Source organism: Triturus cristatus, chromosome 1_1 (assembly GCF_964204655.1).
Source record: "Triturus cristatus chromosome 1_1, aTriCri1.1, whole genome shotgun sequence".
Lineage (NCBI taxonomy): Eukaryota > Metazoa > Chordata > Amphibia > Caudata > Salamandridae > Triturus > Triturus cristatus.
This window is the reverse complement of record NC_140579.1, coordinates 818,034,475-818,047,721: the sequence shown is the minus strand read 5'-3', so window position 1 is coordinate 818,047,721 and position 13,247 is coordinate 818,034,475. Positions and strand designations below refer to the sequence as shown.

Below are 13,247 nucleotides of genomic sequence, written 5' to 3'. Positions count from 1 at the left end.
CTTAGACATTTTAAGCCCTATGCTCATTCAGCTGTGCTGGGTCCATGTCAATCCATGAACCAGCTCCCCCAAAAAACAGAAGATTAAAAAAAAGAATTGCCAAAATCTACAAAATGTGTGAAAAGTAAGGCACGCATTTGAACTGAAATATCTAGAAGACATGGCTGTGGCTCATTGCCATACTGGAAGCACAATAATACTAGTTTCCATTCAAACTCAAACATTTACCTTTGCTGTCCTCCATTGCTTTTTGTTTTACCTCCTGGCCTTGCTTCTTTAACTGCTAGTCTGGAGTGCAACTCTACTACTGCCTCTAAATGTAACTCTGTTTCTTAGACTTGATAAAGAAATGTGAAATGCTCTGAATTGCCCTGTAGTCCAATTCATATAAATTAATTTTAACAGTGTTCTGCTACACTTCAAGTTGTCCGATTTCTTGTCTTCTTCCAGTAGTAGTTGTAATACTTTTGCTTAGATATTTATCCTGTGGGTCCATAGCTAGTCTGTCCACCTTCCCAACTCTCTTAGCTTCTATATACTTACGACGAATGAATGAAATAAAATTTGTAAAGCGCGTTGGCTACCCGGAGGCCTCCCAGCGCTGCAGACAAGCACAAACGGAGCACAGCATGGGAGAACTAGAAAAGCCAGGTTTTTAACAATTTACGAAATGACAGGAAATTAGATTCATTCCGCAGTAGAAAAGGGAGAGCATTCCAACCAATGGCACCATTATAAGCGAAGGACCGTCCCCCACATCTAGTCCTCTTTATTCTGGGTTGGTCAGCGAGAAGGAGTGCAGACGACCGGAGGTCCCTCTCTGGGTGATAGGGGGTGATCAAAGGCCGAAGAATAGGAGGACTACTCTTCCAGAAGATTTTATGGACCATACACATAGCCTTGAACTGAATCCTTTTCATAATAGGCAGCCAGTATAGAGTTTTAAGAGCTAGTTTGGCAGAATGCCGGTGGGGAATTTGAAGGAGTCTACACGCAGCAGAGTCCTGGATAACTTGCAGCTTATTAATAGTGTACTGCGGAGCTCCTAGATATAGCACGTTCCCGTAGTCCAGGCGAGAGAGGATCAAGGCTTGAACCATGATCCTTCTAGCATTAAAAGGAAGAAGGGGCAGAATCACAGGAAACTCAGACCAGACCTTCTGAATAGGCCATCATACGCTAAAAAATTTGATTTCTCCATCCCTCTTACAGCTAAGACCACCCCTGAATAGACCATATAGGCAAAAAAGCTTAAGGCCCCGCAAGCACAGCCACAACCAGTATTACATTCTAGCTAACCACCAGACTTCACGGATACCAACAATGTATGGTGTCTGCAGCAGACTGTCCCACCAAACCCTTCAGAATCCTAGGAAAGGGGTATTTAGATCCCTTCCATGGGAGAGAACAATACTAGCACTGGTCAATGGTGCAAATCCTGTTTTATCTTCTTTAGTATGTCAACCAGAAACAGTCAGGATCTGGCCCCAAAAACATGGTCAATCGTTTTAGGCAGTTTATCATTTGCATGGAACAGATGCCTGCCTGATGTTTCCCTCAATACAGGCTAGTCTGCAACCTGCATTTAATTAACATTTTTGTAGTTTTATTGCAGGTGAATCAAGGACTCAAATATTTTAAAATGGAATCGTACCATAGTTGAAATATCTTACCTTCTCATATGAATCAAATTCTGACAGACTCTCAAAGCTCAGGCATGAAAGCATTTGTTCGTGCTCCTCCAAAGAATACGGCTGGGAGAGGCTATTCAGTAATAGTTCTAGTAAGAGAGACACAAAGAGCAAATAAATGCCCAGTTTTCAGTGCAAGCAAATCCAACAATCATAACAGGGGTTTCAATCAAGTTTGCTAGTTGAAATAAAGTCGAAGTATCAAATATGGTGCTTTTTAAAGGTAAGTTGGAGGACACTTGCATTTCTTGCAATAGTCTGTATAAATTGATTTTGTTGTTTCCTTCCAGTAAGGATAAAGAATTGTTGAATGTTTCAATGTTCAACGTTTGATACTAAAATCAGTTTTACAAACTAATTTAACATATTTGAATCTGTCATTTTATCAAACTTTTTTGCCTGGTTATGATTTTATTTAAATGAATGAAAAGGAGTGTTTCTAAGGTTGCTTCCAATTATGCTGATCGGATTTAATTAAGATGTCTAACCCTACAAGTGAAACAAATGTTGAACATTCCTTTAACAGGGTGTTATCCTAAGGTCCACAGAGATTTGTGCAAGCATTTGTAAACACGACAACAAGTGTAGTCAATACAATTTAAACTTTAATTTTGAGATCACATTTTTTATATAACATATTGTTTTATAATACAGCCACACTTGAGTAAACAATAACAATTTTGTAATGTGTTGGTCTTTGAAATATCCTAAACCTAGTTTTACCCATACGTTTGAATTGTGAGCTAATCAGAAGAATTTGGATTCTGGTTCTGAACCTGAATTGTGGTTCACCTCAATATTGGATCAGTTGCTATTCCAGAAATGTGCACGCCTATTTTAAAGATCCTGGGATCTATTTACAGCTATGGATTTGCAAAAAATATATTTGCGCTGGCAAGAAGCAAATATAGTTTGTTACCAAGTAGAACACAATCACTAAAACAACAGCTGATCAACTCAGGCCTCTTACTAAACCTATGGTAATTCAAAAGTACTTAATCTGGATGAATGTGATTCACTTCTTATTGAAATAATACTTTACAATAACAATAAAATGTATACAAATGTACTGTTGTAATCATATGTTACAGCTTTGATATTGCAAATCCTTATTTCCCTCTCCCTAATCACTTTTTCCCCCTTCTTTTTATTTTTTAAATCTAAATTTTTCTAGACCATGAACCTCAATCATTATCCTGTGGTTACAATTGTGTATAGATCAAATACATATACAAGGTAGCCACGAGTTCTTAAAACCTCACCTCTCCTCCACTACCATACTAAATGAAGATTCTAGATGGGTGTTATTCACCCACTGCAACTCTTTCAAACAGCAGAAATCTCTAGGGGGTATTTTTGACCTATATACATTGTAATTGCAGTTAGAGTATGGTAATGATGCGGAGCATGGTCATGCTGCTTTGTTGAAACACAAATACTGCCCTTTAGTAGAAGGACTATCTCACAATGCCCCTCTATTCTTCAATAGATCGCAGGCAAATGATTCAGCTCCTATTTTTCCCTTGCTCTCTAGTGAGCTAACTGGCCTGGCCAGAACAGCCCAGCTACAACAAGTGCAGAGCAGTTACCTATCTCCATCTGATGAAGCTCCTGCTCAGAGAACGTCCTCCTCTTGTCTGTGCTACTGATGCTCTTGGAGGTCTTCAGGGGCCTTGAGGACTGGCACATGATCTCCCAGGTTACAGGTTTCTCTGTGCCCTTATTGCTGGTTTGTGATCCAGTATCCTCATGCATGAGTGGGAGCTGCTGTTGAGTAAAGGGCTGGAAAAGAGGCCCAGTGGGAGGCTGGAGCTTGGCAGCAGGCTGCAGACTGGTGGCAGGCTGAGGACCGGTTTTGGGAATCTTTAGGATGGGGTTGGCTGGTGCAGCTGGAGAAGGTTGCAGATTCCAGAGGTTTTCAGCAGCAGGAGGGAGATATCTTGGTTCTTTGTATGCTCCTTTCCATGGGCTTATCAAACCTCCCACTAGAAGCAAATGCCAAATAAAACAGTATTGAAAACCATCAAAAGGAGGACTACAGACTGTTAAGCAAAATAAGCAGGTGTCTCAACATAGATCAATGATACATCTCTTACTACCTTGGATAGTCCAAGTCAGGCTCACAAAAACAATGAGATGCACAGACACCCTATAAAAATAAGAAACATTGAAACACGGAGCCCCCTAGAATTTGAGGTCACTCACTTCATTGTAATTTGTTGTCAGACGAACAAAAAGCACCTTCGTGTTTCTGTCTGTGTAATAAGTGAATATAAATGACTTGAGCAGGGCCAACTGAAGAAAGAGATACATATCAGGATCATCATTTTGTTTTAACAATTTCCCAAGTAAGAAAATTAAATACATTCTGGATGAGCTCAGAAGTTACAAGCAAATATAAAATGAGGGAACGAAAATACAACCAAGTCAGTGCAGCAAGTTAAATGCTCACTCTTGCAGGGTTTATAAAATGAGTTATTGTACCACCTGCGATGAATAGTGCTTAAAAGGCCAAACACTTTTGTTACTATTACTTATTTATGGTTATTAGGCAGGTAATTACAAAGTGTTCCTGATTTTCACATGTCCTTTGTAACTGTTTAATTAAGCTTAAGAATTACAAAATCATGGGCACTAATACATTGACTAATTATCAGTGTGTCACATCTTCAAAAAATATACCAGTTTTGTCAGAACTTCAGTTTAGCTTCAAATCTGCACAAATCTTACTCCACTTTAACTGTAATTTTTTTTATAAGATGAACACTCAACTCAGTTAACACTTATTTTCTTATCCACACTCACAAACACATTTGCATTCCCCAGTTTCCAACTAAGCTATTAAAATGTACATCTCCCAAGTCCTCATCTACCCTGCTGCTGCCAATATAGCTTTTAGCAGTTCACGCCTCTCTGAAGAAAGGTGCCGCGGTCATAAACACTTCTACAGGAGTCTGTAATATTAGGAAACTACTTGTATTGGGTTAATGAAGAGGTGTAATCCTCTCCTCGAAGTGCATTTATAATTACCACATAGGCAGTAACAAAGTGCAGGACAATGCCTGATGCAGACTTGAGAAACGAGAAGCCTGCCTACCAGTGAAAAAGTACTTTTCTGTTCAGTAGAGTAGATCATACGATAAGAGTAAATCTAATAGGAGTACTTTGCCTGCATTTATAAGATGTAAATATTATGGTTTAATGAGACGTCATATACAGAATTGGAAAATCAATGCAACTAATCAAAAGTCTCCCTGAACACAGAAAAGGATTCTGTGTCCTTTTGCCATAGGTATGACTGGTTTTTGTACAGATATCTCACATGTGAGGCATCACAGGAGCACTGTTATGGACCTCCTAACTCTCTTTCTGTCACTATATATAACTTTCTTAGCATGATCAGTGTTGGAAATTTGTCCTTTTTGAAGGGTCACCCCAGTTGTTTTTGGCCTTTACTTTGAACCCTATTTTTGCTGGCTATTGAACTCTGCACACTTAACCCCTGCTTATCAAGAGGAAAGTGTGTGTGCTCCTTCTTTCAACATGGCAAGATTTCTATACTCCTGATTGGCATATTTAACTTACATATACGTCCTTAGTACATGATACCCACAGTGTACCGAGGGCATGTAAGTTAAATGTCATCAGTGGTCAACCACTACAATGTGAGAGTACAGCATGTCTCTAGGCCTACCAATTGTAGCCAGGCTGTACAGTTTTAAACTGCCAATTTGACATGTCAAAATACTACTTTCTGACATGCCTAAACCTTCCTTTTAAACTTTATAGTCAATCTTAAGAAAGATCATATTACTCATTGGGTAAGGTGTATGGTATTTAAAAGAAGGACAGGTCTAAGTTTAATATTCCACATGTCCTTACAGTGAAAAAGCATAAAAGCTATTTTCACTGCAGGAAAGCTGGCTGCTTCTATAGGTAAACGCTGGATTACGTTATAACACCGTATAATGCTAATTGATGATTGGTGAAAGCTTGAGAATTATTTCAAGGACTCTGTTTAATAGTTAACCAAAATCCAATTCATTGATAAAATCGAATTTGGTCTTACTATTCCAGAAAAAAGAAACTTTAGGAAAGTTACATTTTGTCTGCCTAAAGCCTCTGGAGGTCTTTCTGCAAGTATTCAATTGTCACCTGGCAGCTTGATGGCTCCCCTGTGATGAGGAGTGAACTACTCCCAGAAAAGGGACAATAGGCCTTCGGTGTTGGGAGATGTTGTTCTTCCATTGAAAGGATAGCCTACGGGCTTGTGCCCTGACCCGGTTACACCAAAAAGAGGCCTCCTACTGTCACAGGTACATGTAGCCCACACCTGCCTCCCCTTTTGTCCTTCTAGTCATTTAGACACCAACCTCAGTGAGAGGGAGAGCTGCCCCAGAACTGGTTTAGAGTGACCACCGGGGAGGAGCTGTGAGCATCCTCTTTGACACTAGTCAAATCCTGCTTGCATGTCACATCTTGCTCGAAGGAAATGCTTTAGATTTCCATATGACATTTGGAGCGCACCTCAAAGGAGGGAAACAGAATGATAAAACAATTTGTGTGCGTCTCCTGTCTGGTTACTGAAAGCTCAGCTTTGTTATACCAGACATCTGTCTCCAAGGTTGTTGTGGGTGCAGGGACTGTCTAAAATCTATTTTATTGTTAGATGTGGGAGGACAATGGGATTATCATTGTACACTGCCCACCCACACACCCAGCCCTCAGAGCCACAGTTTAGTCCGACTTAAGACTTTAGCCACCTTGAAAATGCCCAAACTGGTTGCAGGTAGCTTTAGGAACCTTTACACCATTTGTTAGGGCATCCCCAGGGGTCATTCACATGCACCAACTCATATAGGCATAAATGTGCACCTCCAGGACCCCACTTCAAAGCACTCCTGAACTTGTGGATGATTAGAATAGGACTGAACCTGCTGATTGAGACCTGTGAAGAGCAGACTGGACTTGCTTTCCCTCTTGTGCCCAGGACAAAGACTCCACAGGTCATATGGCTGACCTGCTAAAGCTGCATGGACACAACAAGATACAAGAGGCCTTTTCCTGCGACTGTCCAGCGTAACAGTGAAAACTGGACCTGTACTGGTCTACCCTGATGGTCTCTGCCTGCCACCCTGCGAGTCTCTCAGCACCTCCCCTGAGGTCCTGGGGGGGCTTTCTGGAGTGTACTGCATTGGTGGACTTGGACTTCAAGGACTAAAGTCAGAAGGTAAAATCTTTGACCAGGACAAAGCTGGTTAGTGTATCTGACCCCTGCTCCATCGCGGTTAATATCAAATTGCGGAGAGTGACAAGTTAAAGAGAAGTTGGGCAGCTGCTGAAGGACACATCTGGCTGAAAAAATGGCTCTCCCGGAAAAAAGTGCTATAGAAATATTTAAGAAATTGGAGGTTTTTTAGCTCAGTGTTTCAAAGGAATACATTGCACTTTCTAATAACTACTTACCCAATCATTTACCTATTCCAACGCTGTATAGAATAGCCACAATTAAGCACTCTTGGCAATTTGCGATAGTTGGCTTCCATTTTCAGAGTAAAAGGATGAGCATTTTTGCCATCATCAGCATGGCACCCCCACTTTTAGTTGCCCTTTGATGGGAAACATCTATTTGGGCCTAAGGTTGATGAGATGCTGGAGAAACTAAAGAAAGATACAGAGACGACTTCATGGCTGCGCTCTACCTCAAAGATGCTTACTTCTACATACCGATTCATTCTGCAATTCGGTGCTACATCCGGTTTGTAGTAAGTGGTCAAAAATACCAGTTCAAAGTGTTGCCCTTCGGGGTCACTACCACAACTCAAGTTTTCACCAAATGCCTTACAGTAGTCAGAATGCATCACCGAAGATAAAGCATCCATTTATTTACATACTTGAACAATTGTCTGATAAAGTGTGCAACGCAACAGCAGTGCAGTGCACATACTCAAGCCACAATAAACCTCCTCCACTACGCTGTTACCCATTTCAAGCCCCTTCCAATTCAACCCTATTTGGGAGCCATCCTCAATGCGGAGGTCAGCAAAGCCTATCCTATTCCAGCAAGAGTCCAGTCCTTCCGTGCGTTGCTCTCTGTGAGAAGTTGGCCTGGTATATGATGTTCACTGGTTAAAGTGACCACCTTGTACCATGCCAAGCAACCCTTATGGTGTGGTTGTAAGTCAACCTTTACGGACTAGCTGCCCTAGTGGTAGCGTAGGCTAAGCATCTTTGAGGCTAAACTCGTTAAAGCGTGTTAAGCAGGCTGTTTTACCATATGTAACCCCCCTTTATACCAATGAAAGGACACCACACAGATATATATTCAAAATATATATGTATTTATTACTCAATGTATCCCCTAGACTCTTTATGAGCACAGGAGCACAAATCGTTAAACAAGAAAGTATCACAATATACAGAAGTTGCACTTTATATGGATGGGCCCTGGTGGCCACTCAAACCATATACTAAAATAGTGGTATAAGTACCACGACTAGGAAAGTGAAAAGGCCTAGGGCCTCTAGAATCGCTGGGCCTACAAGGAGCTAACGTTAGTTAGTGACCAGGAGGTCCACGGGTCGCGTGTGCAGTGAGGAAAGTTACACGCGGGCTCCCATAGGTTTTCAATGGGTGCGTAAAAGTTCAAAAGTTGCTGCTAAAAGGGTCTTCTGGTTGAACTACGAAATCAAGACTTCAGATCTAGACATTAGAGATGTTACTCTACACTTGTGCACCGGAGTGCCAGCTTTACCTCACCCACAGGAAGCGGGTGCATAGGTCTCGAAGTGCGTCGGGTTTCGTCTATCTGTTCAATGGAGCCTGGTGACAAAGATGCTGCAGGCGGCCGGTCCAGAAGAGATGCGGTGGATCCAAGGGTGGATCGGAGTTGTAGAAGACCTGTAAGCAGAGGGGGCAGTGTTCACAGCCACTAGCCAGTGACCGGCGTGGCACCAGGTAGGTACCAGGCGATGTCGGGTGCAAACAGGTGAAGAGGTGTAGCTTGTCTCCGCAGCCACGTGGTCCCTGAAGGTCGACGACGTCCAGGAGTCGGTTCACGAGCTGTCCCACGCAGGCTCTCGCTGTCGGCGACTCGAAGGAAGCAAACAAGCCTTGGCAAAAGCAGGAGTCGCAGGAATTGAAGAAAGCTTGTAACTCTGACCAGCAAGGTCAGAGGGGCTGCTCCTTTGGAGGGAAGCAGGGGCCAGTCTGGAGCAACAAGACCAGCGTCGTAGTTTTCAAAGTTAATCGCCAAAATGGCCACTAGCCAACGGGCCAGGCAGGCGCGTCGAGATGCAAAGTGCAGAGGGGCCCCACGCAGATCGTGGAGATGCTGGAGGGCTCACCTTTGGTGCAGATGCTGCTCGGATGTTGGGCTTCTCAGGACCCAAAGCACAACTTGGAGGGAGCCTCTGTTGTCGTGCTTGCAGCTTGTCGAGTGTCTTTTCAAGATGGCTGGCTCCACGTGTCTCGGTGCCTCCACGGGTTCCTTCTTTGCAGGGACTGTGGATCGGGCTGTGAGAGGTCTGGAGGTCCAGGTCTTGTCGGTCTCTGGGCTCGGACTCCGGCAGGAGGCGGCGGCAAAGCAGACGTCGAGTTGCTGGATGGTGCTTGCGTTAGCAAGATGGTCACTCCCTGACCATAGGGGAGATTTCCTTCTGTCCTCTGTGCAGCAGAGCGTCGAAGTTCCCGTCTTCTTCTTAGTTTCAAGTTGATTCCAGGATTTCTGAAGTCTTAGGACACAGCTCCTACCTTTAAGCGGATTCTAGGGGCCGGACTACCTGCTAGGTCCCTCCCTAAGGGTGGGACCAGGAAGGGGGGTGGTTACACCCCCAATCCTTTGTCCAGCTCGCCCCAGGTCCGGGGCTGGTGTGCCCCAGGACCGGTTTGAACTGGCATATGCACCGAGGCTCCTTGTGAGCCTCAGGCATGTCTGATTCTATTCAAGCCCTACCTGACCAATACACAAAATCCTGTCTGGGGTGGTGCACGCACCTCCCCTGGCAGGAAACCCTTTGTCCACGTCTCCCAAGCTGGAAGGACTCCCAGCAGCAGGAGGGCAGACTTGTGTCGGTGGTGGCAGCGTCCATTTTGTGGAGCTGAGGCTATGTCTGATTTTACCCGGGTTTCAGGTACTGTACATGTCGTGTCCCTCTAGAAGGGTGGAATGCTAACCCCGTCGCCAGAATTGGCGAGGGGTTAGTATTCCAATTCGTATGACACCTTACTCGACATGTTTTGATAAAGCCAAACCAAAGATAGCATTTAACCGCGAGGTTCATAATGCACTTAAGAGTATATGGTATGGCGATATCTGGAAACGGTAGAAGGAAGTTGTTCCGACCACTGCAGACAGGCTCAGCTCATGCCAGAGCACCATCTCACATGGAACCAAGCACTCTGCCTTCAGGATTGTTAAGGCCTGCCATAGGAGTGACTTATAGGTTAACATGTGTCCCATTTAAGGTTAGGTATAGGTTTACTACACCTAAGTAAAAGGTGGTTACACCAACTTACCCCAGCTGAGTGATCAGGCAGTTGTGTCAAATTGCTAGGCCAGGCCAGGGGTGGCACAATACATGCTTCAGCCCCTGGTAGGCCTTAGATGCACCAATGCCCTGGGTACCTAGTGTACACTGGTACAGGGTCTCACGGGGTGATCCAATTCCAATTGGTTATGCACCTATAGTGCATAGTGTCAATTTAGTAGAGAGAACAGCCTCAATATGTCAAAAACCAGTGAAGCAAAAAGCAAAAATTTGGGGTGACCTTAGGATAGCAGACCCTACTCTCCTACACTCTCTTTCAGCCAAATCAACAGGTCGCAGTCAGGACGATCATGCGACCCCATAAACATGATGACCTGCTGCATCGCCATAGTACCCCACGCAGGATTGCACATGTGCCTGTTGCAATAATGCTGATCACATCAGTGGTCTATGGAGAGTCATTGGGAAGATCCAGCGACGATCAGCTGCCACATGCATCACTCTACAGTAGTGGAACACCAACAACTTGTTGCAGAGGCTGCCTTTTCACGACCCAGTTCCGCAGATCACAAGGGACTCATCTCTCGTTGGTGGGGGCACATCTACAAAATCGGACTGTCCACGATCAGTATGATCCCAGTCAGAGACGTCTCCACATCAACTATCTGAAGTTGTTAACTGTCCATCTAGCCCTTCCTTCCCCACATAGTGGACAAGGTAGTCCTCCTTCGGACAGACTACATGACAGCCATGTATTAACTACAGAAGCAGGAAGGCACACAATCTCAACTCTCTCTGCTAGCTCAGTCCATCTGGCGCTGGGCGCATCATCACAGGATCCAACTGCTGGCGGAATACCTCTCAGGAGTGGACAACATTGCCAACTTTCTCAGCAGGATGCGGCAACAAATGTATGAGTGGGAACTCCACCCGGGAGTCCTCTTCTGTTACTTCCAGCGCTGGGGGTTTCCGATGTGCACCTCTTCACCAGAGCAGAAAACGCAAAATGGATGAACTTTGTCTCCATATTCCCACAGTCCAAGGGCAATGCACTATGGATGAACTGGCCAGGAAAATTTGCTTACTGTTTTCCACCTCTCCCCCTCATTCAGTTAGCGGTTCAGAAACTGCGGCAAACCTCTTACCCTCATCCTGGTGGCTCCCACCAGGGCCAGACAACCCTAGTTTACCACTCTCTCTCTTCAACCTCTCAGTGGTTGTGCATGAGAGGATCTCCAACAAACCGGATCTTCTCATACAGAACCATGGAGAAATCAGGTACCCAGAAGTCTCAATCTAGGGATCTGGCCCCTGAAGCCTTAGAGTTTAGTTAACTTAATCTTCCTCCTGGATGTATGAACATTCTTAAGGAAACACGCAGACCCACGACTCATGCCTGGTATGCTGCGAAAGGGAAAAGGTGTGCCTGTTACAGTCTTTTAAACCAGATTGACCCCTAGCAGCCACTGTTCAAAATATTGTTTGTTACTTACTACATCTACAAACTAGTGGCCTTAGTTTCCCTTCATTCGCCTACACTTGGCTGCGGTGGATGCTTTTCTCCAAAATGGACAAATTGCCTCTCTTTAGGATTCCAGTCATTAAAACTTTCATGGAGGGACTCAAAAGAGTCATTACTCCCCGGGTGCCTCCAGTCCCGTATGGAATCTGAACATCGTTCTCACCAGACTTATGGATCCTCGCGTTTGAGCCCCTTCAGTCATGTCCCCTACAGTTTCTCTTTTGAAAGGTATAGCTTTCCTAGTAGACATCACATCACTAAGGCGTGTTAATGGGCTCCCAGCCTTGGAAGAACCTTTCTTCCAGGTTCATAGATTGGGTGGTTCTTCACACCAACCCTACATTCCTTCCTAAGTTGGTCTTTCCTTTCCAACTTAACCAGTCTATAGAACTCCCAGTATTCTTTCCACAACCTGACTCAGTTGCAGAAAGGACGTCAAACTAGTCTTAATGTACTATGTGGACAGAACAAAGACCTTTGGAAAAACCCAACAATTGTTTGTTGCATTTTCTGAACCCCATAAAGGGAAGGCCTTATGGAAATCAGGCATAGCAAGGTGGTTAGTTAAATGCATCCAAACCTGTTATGCAAAAGGTAAAAGAGTTTGCCTGCTCCTCCTAGAGCCCACTCTACCAGAAAGAAAGGAACCAATATGGCCTTCTTTGGCAACATCCCAATAGTGGACATTTGTAAAGCAGCTAGTTGGTCAACACCACACACTTTCACTGAGCACTACTGTGTAGATGTATTAGCCCATTAACAAGCACATGTTTGGTCAGGCTGTACTGCGTACCCTTTTTCAGTCTTCTGCAACATCCACAGGCTAGCCACTGCTTAAGGAAGGACTGCTTTACAGTCTATGCACAGCATGTGTATCTACAGCTACGCAGACCTCAAACAGAACATTTTACTTACCTTCTAAGCATCTGTTTACTGTATATAGTACTGTAGAATCACGTGCGCCCACCCTCCCCAGATGCCTCTAGCTGTTGCAGTTGCCATTCTCCTTACTTGATTTGCATGGTCATCTTTCTATGCATCTTTCCTGTGTCACTTTGCTCCAGCTTCATCCTCACCCACTGCGCGGAAAACAATCCAACAATGGAGTTGATGACGATTTACATTGCAAGCAAGAGGTACTTTGTGACTCGAGAAGAATTCTTTGAACAAAAACAACTTGCACACATCTTGGACCCAACACTAGATGGCAGAAGTATTCACAGCATGTGAATCTATAGCACAACATTCCATGAACAGACGCTTACAGGGTAACATTTTCCTTTTGGTTTCTGATTTAGGACTAGCTGCCCATCTTCCCTTCTCCCTTACAACTGCACCACCAGATACGTATCCCTGGCAAAGGTCTACAAATGGATGATATACTTCCAAATGTTTGAAATTACCAAAGTAAGTGGTTGGGGAGATGAGGGAAAGTTCTGCAAATGTACAGCTCCAGTAACACAATCTGTTTCCTTGCATGCAAAAAGACCTTTTATTCTTGATGATTATAGCTACAGGTTCAGTAAGGCAACGACTGCTGGTCGC

General features: G+C 44.1%; 1 protein-coding gene across 1 annotated transcript in view; it reads right to left on the bottom strand.

The window, feature by feature from the left end:
- MAP3K14 (mitogen-activated protein kinase kinase kinase 14) overlaps positions 1 to 13,247 on the bottom strand; it is an 820,749-nt gene that overhangs the window by 29,242 nt on the left and 778,260 nt on the right. Inside the window, exons 13-14 of the mRNA XM_085650287.1 lie at positions 3,281 to 3,676; positions 1,674 to 1,780 (exon numbers count right to left, since the gene is read on the bottom strand). Coding sequence (XP_085506413.1) covers positions 1,674 to 1,780; positions 3,281 to 3,676 — 503 coding nt within the window. The remainder of the gene's footprint in view (positions 1 to 1,673; positions 1,781 to 3,280; positions 3,677 to 13,247) is intronic.